The sequence below is a fragment of the Triticum aestivum genome, chromosome 7D, assembly GCF_018294505.1.
Source record: "Triticum aestivum cultivar Chinese Spring chromosome 7D, IWGSC CS RefSeq v2.1, whole genome shotgun sequence".
In the NCBI taxonomy this organism is placed as follows: domain Eukaryota; kingdom Viridiplantae; phylum Streptophyta; class Magnoliopsida; order Poales; family Poaceae; genus Triticum; species Triticum aestivum.
This window is the reverse complement of record NC_057814.1, coordinates 562,093,554-562,102,000: the sequence shown is the minus strand read 5'-3', so window position 1 is coordinate 562,102,000 and position 8,447 is coordinate 562,093,554. Positions and strand designations below refer to the sequence as shown.

The window sequence follows — 8,447 nt, the reverse complement described above, 5'->3', positions numbered from 1 at the left end:
GGTTCCGCGGACCCAGCGGGGCACGACGACGTGGTGCGCCGGCGCCGCGCACTGCTCACGTCGGAGCAGCGTCGGCTGCCCGAGTAAGCCGCCGACTCTCCTAACTGGGAGGCTTGGTTCGCCCTCGAACACGAGGAGCAACGGCGCTCGGGTGTCGAGACCGTCCCGCCGCCGTTCCCACCGCCGCCCCCGGAGGTAGAGCCGGAGGACATGGAGGCGAAGGCGGAGTACCAAGCCGCCCTCGAGGAGGCCCTGCAGCACGCGCTGGAGGCTAGCCGCATCGAGGAGGACGCGCACTGGGATGGGCTGGAGCAAGCCCTTGCCCTGTCGGCGGCGGGGGACTCCGTCCACACCCCGCACTTCGTGCCGCCGCCTCCACCGTCACCGCCCGTACAGCCCAAGCCGGAGCCGGAGCCGTCGCGTAAGCGCTCCCCGCCTCCACCCACTTGGCCAGAGGAGGCCTACTCATGGACGGGCCAGTACCGCGAGTGGGTGAGCGCGCCTCCCGTCCACTTCGCCGCGACGCCGGAGGAGGAGGCGACCCACCTCGAGCGATGGAAGGAGCATTGGCTCCGCCAGGAGCAGGCCGACGGCGAGGAGCAGATGCGCTACGAGGCCATGCTCCAACGCGACGCGAAGGCGCTCCGGCTCGAGGAGGAGGAGGAGGAGCGCGCGCGGCTTGCCGCAATGCCGCTGCCCCAGCAGACATCGGAGGAGGCTACCCTGGCAGCGTACCAGGCGGCGTTCGGGTGGGCTGGCCCTGCTCCGGTCTTCATCGACCTCACCGACGACGGTGGCGTCGAGGGCAAGGGCAAGGCCGACGACGTCTAGGGCAGCGTGCGGGGCGGCAGCAGGCGGGCGCAGACTTTTTTAATGTTTTATTTAATGTTTATTAGATTTAGGTGGACTTTGGCCGACGTTTGACCGGCCACTTTATGTTTAATTATGTTTATTTTATGTTTATTTCGTGCAACTTGTTTTTTTCCGTGTCGGCACATTTGGATCGGCCTCCCCGTTAGGCGGTCAAGCCGACCCATTTTAAAACATTTTAAAGTTAGGCGGTCAAGCCGACCCATTTTAAAACATTTTAAAATGCGGACACACACGTCTGTCTGGTTGACCCAAATGAACAAAAAGCGCTTCAACCCATTTTAAAACATTTTAAAATGCGGACACACGTCTGTCTGGTCGACCCAAATGAACAAAAAGCGCTTCACGTATGTCTGGTAGACCCAAATGAACAAAAAGCGCGCCAAAGCGGACGTCGTCCTCGTTTGGGTCGCCCCATTAGAGTTGTTCTAATTCAGCGCAGTGGCGTGGCATCGTCAAGCAGCACGATGCATGACCTCAAGGCACGTATTCCTTTCCGTGTCTTCAGGAGCCCGGGCACACGTTCTCTTTGTGTTCATCTCACAACGGGCAACATTGCTCTACATGGATCTTCACATTCACACATACACGAAACAAGTTGTACTAGTTGCTCCCAGTACAATTTACTCCCACACACAAGTTCTCGCCTTATTGCTAGTTGCTACCATCACGCTGCCTCGGCTACACAACTCACAAGTGCTTAGGTCCTCGGTACAGTTCACACAACTCACATCAGTAGCCAGTAGGAACTCAACTCCATCAACACTTCCCTTAGGTCTCAGCTGAAGCTCATATCAGACCTCAGGAAGGCCGTCATCACATCAGGAAGAACGGCGAAGGGAGCAGGGGCCGGACGCTCCTGCGCACGTCCAAGCCCCGGAGGCGCTCCAGGTTCATCACCTCGGAGTGGTCGACGAAGAGGTTCACCTGCGCCGGCGAATCAGTTCTCCATGGATCAGACCATGAAAAGAAAAAATACAGCATGCAAACATTCTGCAGTTGCAGTTTCAGGGAGTGATCGATTAGGGAAGCGCCGTACCCGTGGGCCGTATCGTTTGACGAACCACTCAGAGGTGTTGGCACCGGACGTCTCGAACATGGTTCTCTCGAGCCCGAGCCGGCCGACGATCTTCGCGATGATGTCCGCCCTGAGCGAGTCCGCGCGCTGGCACACGTCGTCGGCATCGATCATGATCATATCCGCACCTGCCTCCAGGCATCTCTCGGCCCTCCTGATAAGCAGGTCAATGTCTTCGACTCTTTCTGCAAACGAACAACACAAAATGCAGGCATGTGCGTAAATAAGGGAGTGCAATGTAGTCATCTTATGAAAGGAAAGAAGTAATGTTCGCAGTCTCAGAGAGGAACATGACACCGACAGTATTTTTTCAAGAACAGAGAATAAGACACCGACGATTGAGAATGACCAAGTTATGACTTATACAACTGGAGAAATAGCACTGCATATATATGAGTACAGTGGAAAGGTAGTGCTTACCTGAGCTCTGCTTCACTGGAGCTATGTAAGCCCCAAACGCCCTATCACCAGCTGCAGGGATATCAGAGCTGTCGAACTTGACTGAAAACAGGGGCTTGGCTCGCAAGCCAGTGTTCTTTATGAGGCGGACTAGTCTCAGGATAGCCTCTTCAGGGAGCTTGAGAGATCCGGCGTTGAGCTCAATGGTGTCGAATCCCAACTCCTTGCATTCCTGCAACAATACATTTTATGCCACGTACAGGCTTCAGGCACGTTTGTGCGCATATGACATACAACCAGGACAGCAATAAGATATCTACATACCTCTACATATTGCTTGAACGAAGAGGGTCCCTGGCGCAGGAGATGCTCTGCCCAGTCACCAGTGCTCACATACATGTCATGCTTGTGCGCCAAATTAGTGATCTCTCTGATCAGTTCCTTCCCCATCAAACTATGAGATCCGCCGGAAAACTTCAGACCGTCAACAAAAGGGCCGATGTTATCCAATATTTCCTGAAATAAAATACGGCTGGCTTGAGAATCTGCTATCAGAAATGTCTAGATAGTGAAAAAGAAGCAGCATTATTATTAAGCAACATAGGGTTCAGTAAGTGGGACTGGGAAATCAGAAGGGAGCTATGTGTCTTTGCTTTCATAATTATCTATGCATCTTCAGAGTCTCTTCTTATTCAGTATGGTTCATCTTTCATTCTAAGAATGTGTGCAACATTGCTTTCCTTGAAAAGGACACAAGGTGGAGTCTGAACTCTGAAGGAAACTGAACCTGCAAAGAGGTCTTGATGGAGACATAAGGGAAAAATTGTCCACAAAATGCTACAACCACATTTCCTCATTTCACCATCACATATCCACATCCCCTCTGCAGACTGCAGGTAGAATTTGTCTTGTCCATCTTCATAGTGGCTCCCTTACATGCCAATCACACCCGTAGCTAATAGATCTAGACGCTGGCAAATATCAGTTGTAACATATATACTCTTTACCAAAGTACCAATCAGCAACAACGGTCGTCCAACCAATTTGAACAGACTGAAACCAATAAAAATGATGTGTAAATCGAACCCGTGACCGTCATACACTCCAACTTCTCCACATGCCTCAGCTAATTCTACACACCAACTTCTTCACAAACGGGGCTTCGATCTGAATTTGGTAGCAGCAAACTGCCGATTCCGAACGAGACGCAAGCACACAGAGCTCGGCGGAATCGAGCTACGCGGGACTCAAACTCGCGCATCGCGACCCCCGCAGCGGCGACGGAGAAATGCGTGTGGCGCTGGTATGAGATGGGGGGTGAGCGCAGTGGGCGGGCGGACGTACCTGGAGCGCGTGGTGGGCGGGGCGGAAGGAGTAGCAGGGGCTCCTCATCTCCGTGACCCCGTAGCGGCGCGGCTTCTCCGGCCGGTCGTCGCCGGGGCCGTGCGCCTCCAGCGACAGCGCCACCACCTCCTCTCTCCACCCCCTCATCGTCGTGCTCCTCCTCTCTCTCTCTCTCTCTCTCTCTCTCTCTTCTGCTGGTGATGATCGGTGGACCGATAAAGAGCAGGCAGGACGGACCGACGGGAGAAGAGAGGAGAAGCAGGTGGAAGCTTGCCGCTGCTTCTAGAGAGACAGATGGGCCCGGGCGGTGGGTCTCCTCTGTGACGTGTGTTGTTGGGCCAGGGCCGACTTATCGCTCATGTTCGAATGGGCCATTTATGATGTGCTCGGAAACAGCCCGGCTCGAAGCTCAGAGAAAAATGTGCTGGGAAATAGCCCAGCCTAGCCTAGCCAAAGCTCGAAGCTGCTCAAAGAAAAAACTCGAAGTAAATTTTTACAGGAAAAGGCCACAAGAAACAAGCTCGAAGTGCATTTCCAGCTTCCTTTTCTGAATTTTCTCAAAAAATAAAAGGCTTCCTTTTCTGGAAAAAAAACGTTGACACCACAGAGCCTGTTGTGTTTCAGTCACGAGCATTGTCAGTTTCCAACCCCACTTAGGATGCACCCAATGTTGGGCGAAACAAAAGCCACACGGCGCAACACAAGATTTTTTTTCTTCCTATATATACTTGTGCTCTGAAAACACCATAGCTCCACAATAGGCCACAAGGCTTCGTGTAAATTCTTTCAGCCTGTGTGAAAAATACGCATGTCCATCAACAAAATCCAAGTCAATGCCGCCATTGAGATAGTATTTTCAAGAATCAAGGCCTCAGGTATCGTCAATATGCAACTCGTTGCATACTGAGCTCCACTTAATTTGTATTGTTGTTTGTTGCACTTGGCCATGCCATGCCTCATTAAACCGGACATGCATCATACTTGTTTGTGCATCATGCCATGTGTATGTGGTGGTTGCTTACTATGTTGTTTGTTTCTTTCCGGGTTGCTTCTCTCGTTGGCTTCGGTTTCTTTCCGGAGTTGTGAGGTTTCGTTCGACTCCGTCTGTTTGTCTTCTTCATGGACTCGTTCTTCTTCCTTGCGGGATCTCAGGCAAGATGACCATACCCTCGAAATCACTTCTATCTTTGCTTGCTAGTTGTTCGCTCTATTGCTATGTCGCGCTACCTACCACTTGCTTATCAAGCCTCCCAAATTGCCATGAACCTCTAACCGTTGTCACCCTTCCTAGCAAACCATTGTTTGGCTATGTTACCGCTTTTGTTCAGCCCCTCTTATAGCGTTGCTAGTTGCAGGAGAAGATGAAGATTGCTCCATGTTGGATTATGTTTATGTTAGGATATCACAATATCTCTTATCTTTTAATTAATGCATCTATATACTTGGTAAAGGGTGGAAGGCTCGGCCTTATGCCTGGTGTTTTGTTCCACTCTTGCCGCCCTAGTTTCCGTCATACCGGTGTTATGTTCCTTGATTTTGCGTTCCTCACGCGGTTGGGTGATTTATGGGACCCCCATGACAGTTTGCTTTGAATAAAACTCCTCCAGCAAGGCCCAACCTTGGTTTTACCATTTGCTACCACCTATCCCCTTTTCCCTTGGGTTCTGCAGACTCAAGGGTCATCTTATTTTAACCCCCCCGGGCCAGTGCTCCTTCGAGTGTTGGTCTGAACTGAGTAGACTGCGGGGCCCCCTCGTGGAAACTCGAGGTCTGGTTTTACTCGTAGGATGTCTCATCCGGTGTTGCCCTGAGAACGAGATATGTGCATCTCCTATCGGGATTTGTCGGCACATCGGGCGGCTTTGCTGGTCTTGTTTTACCATTGTCGAAAGGTCTTGTAAACCAGGATTCCGAGACTGATCGGGTCTTCCCGGGAGAAGGTTTATCCTTCGTTGACCGTGAGAGCTTATAATGGGCTAAGTTGGGACACCCCTGCAGGGTATTATCTTTCGAAAGCCGTGCCCGCGGTTATGTGGCAGATGGGAATTTGTTAATATCCGGTTATAGAGAACTTGACACTTGACCTTAATTAAAACGCAACAACCGCGTGTGTAGCCGTGATGGTCTCTTCTCGGCGGAGTCTGGGAAGTGAACACGGTTTCTGGGTTATGTTTGACGTAAGTAGGAGTTCAGGATCACTTCTTGATCATTGCTAGTTTCACGACCGTTCCTTTGCTTCTCTTCTCGCTCCTGTTTGCGTAGGTTAGCCACCATATATGCTTAGTGCCTGCTGCAGCTCCACCTCATTACACCATCCTTTCCTATAAGCTTAAATAGTTTTGATCTCGCGGGTGTGAGATTGCTGAGTCCTCGTGACTCACAGATACTTCCAAAACAGTTGCAGGTGCCGATGATACCAGTGCAGGGGACGCAACTGAGCTCAAGTGGGAGCTCGATGAAGATCTTGTTCGTTGTGTTGTTTCTTTTCATTTTGATCAGTAGTGGTGCCCAGTTGGGACGATCAGGGACTAGCAGTTGGGTTGTCTTCTTTTATTTTGGTTCCGTAGTCAGACCTATGTGTGTATCTTGAATGATGTATGATTTTATTATGTATTGTGTGAAGAGGCGATTGTAAGCCAATTCTTTATCCCATTCTTGTTCATTACATGGGATTGGGTGAAGATGACCCTTCTTGCGACAAAACCACAATGCGGTTATGCCTCTAAGTCGTGCCTCGACACGTGGGAGATATAGCCGCATCGTGGGCGTTACACATACCCAAGCTTAGGCTCTTGCCACTCCTTGTTCTATAATCCATCTAATCTTTACCCAAAACTTGAAAACTTCACAAAACAAAACTTAACAGAAAATCTCATGAGCTCCGTTAGCGAAAGAAAACAAACCACCACCTTAAGGTACTGTAATGAACTCATTCTTTATTTATATTGGTATTAAACCTACTGTATTCCAACTTCTCTATGGTTCATAACCTCCGATACTAGCCATAGATTCATCAAAATAAGCAAACAACACACGGAAAACAGAATCTATCAAAAACAGAACAGTCTGTAGTAATCTGTATCAAACGTATACTTATGGAACTCCAAAAATTCTGAAATAAATTGCTGAACGTGAGGAATTTATCTATTAATCATCTGAAAAAAGAATCAACTAAATAGCACTCTTCAGTAAAAAGTTGTAGCTAATCTCGTGAGCGCTAAAGTTTCTGTTTTTTACAGCAAGATCAAAAAGACTTCACCAAAGTCTACCCAAAGGTTCTACTTGGCACAAACACTAATTAAAACATGAAAACACATCTAACCAGAGGCTAGATCAAAGATGTATTACTAAACAGAACCAAAAAGCAAGAAACAAAAATAAAATTGGGTTGCCTCCCAACAAGCGCTATCGTTTAACGCCCCTAGCTAGGCATAAAGGCAAGGGTAGATCTAGGTATTGCCATAATAATGGTAAGGTAAATCACGAAAACTCATCTCATATTCCCTACGTTCAGCAGCAAGTTTTCTTTGTGGCAAGCAAAAGTAATCAAAAGGGCTAAATTTAGTGGGACAAAAGTCCCCAAGATCAAGCTCGGGAGGTATGGGTTCCTCCTTTGGCCCCTTATATTGCACAACCAAATCATCATTATAAGCATTCTTTTGGAAATAAGTCATGAGCCTTTGTTCAAGAGAAAAACCTAACCCGTTGTTCTGAATAGCAAATTCATCATTGAGTTCAGAAATTCTATCAACTAGAACATCGGTAGGAACCTTCTTTCTAAGGTTTTCATTGTAAGCAACATGATCTAAAGATCGTAAACGCATTAAGTCTTCTTGATTAAAAAGGATATCTTCTATGGGAGGACGACCAGCGTCCACCCTATAATGCGCAAAAATTTCATTGGCCTCTTTCATTATAAATCTGAACTCATGTGCCAAAAAGATAGTAGCCGCTCGCTTAACAGAAGAATGCTCGATATTGGAAAACTCTAGAAAAATCCTTTGTATGCAAGGATGCATATGGATAAATTGTCTTTCAAGTTCGACTACGAGCAAGGATATAGCATCCGCAAGACTACTAGTTCTATGAAGAATAGACCCACCCATAGAGGGCAGGGCACCGGCACAAGTAAAGAAATCTTGAATAACTCCTTTCCCAATAATATTACCGCTACCAATCCGAAACTTTTTAGTGTGCTAAATAGTAGGATCTTCAAGAGGATCATCAAAAACATCAAAGTTTTCCATATTATTATCCTTATCAACGATAACCACCCCAGTTTCAGACATGACGGCAGCACAGAGAACAAACACACAAGAAGCAAGCGACAAAGAGGCGAACGGAAAGAGAGGGCGAATAAATCGGCAAGGGTGAAGTGGGGGAGAGGAAAGCGAGAGGCAAATGACAAATAATGTAATGCGAGGAATAAAAGTTTGTGATGGGTACTTCGTATGTCTTGACTTGTGCGTAGACTCCCCGGCAACGGACCCAGAAATCGCTCGTTGTCGGGAGATCAAATCTTGACTTGACTTGGTGTACACCTCCCCGGCAACGGCGCCAGAAATCCTTCTTGCTACCTCTTGAGCATGCGTTAGTTTTCCCTTGAAGAGGAAAGGGTGATGCAGCAAAGTAGCATAAGTATTTCCCTCAGTTTTTGAGAACCAAGGTATCAATCCAGTAGGAGGCCACACGCAAGTCCCTCGTACCTACACAAACAAATAAGAACCTTGCAACCAACGCGATAAAGGGGTTGCCA

The 8,447-nt window shown here is 48.5% G+C and overlaps 1 protein-coding gene across 1 annotated transcript; it reads right to left on the bottom strand.

The window, feature by feature from the left end:
• Nucleotides 1-1,404: 1,404 nt before the first annotated feature.
• Nucleotides 1,405-3,980, bottom strand: LOC123167980 (protein HEAT-STRESS-ASSOCIATED 32). Its single transcript, XM_044585840.1, has 5 exons — nt 3,692-3,980; nt 2,672-2,863; nt 2,369-2,579; nt 1,910-2,133; nt 1,405-1,797 (listed from the first exon to the last, which is right to left on the bottom strand). The coding sequence occupies exons 1-5, from the start codon at nt 3,836-3,838 to the stop codon at nt 1,687-1,689; spliced, it is 885 nt and encodes a 294-aa protein (XP_044441775.1). The 5' UTR covers nt 3,839-3,980; the 3' UTR covers nt 1,405-1,686.
• Nucleotides 3,981-8,447: the final 4,467 nt, after the last annotated feature.

Bases quoted from the DNA above. Each gene is read 5' to 3' on its own strand.
- LOC123167980 (XM_044585840.1), bottom strand. From the start codon at position 3,838: ATGAGGGGGTGGAGAGAGGAGGTGGTGGCGCTGTCGCTGGAGGCGCAC. The intron at 2,864-3,691 runs GTACGTCCGCCC...ATTTTATTTCAG, and splicing joins CCGCCCACCACGCGCTCCAG to GAAATATTGGATAACATCGG. The intron at 2,580-2,671 runs GTATGTAGATAT...GTATTGTTGCAG, and splicing joins CGTTCAAGCAATATGTAGAG to GAATGCAAGGAGTTGGGATT.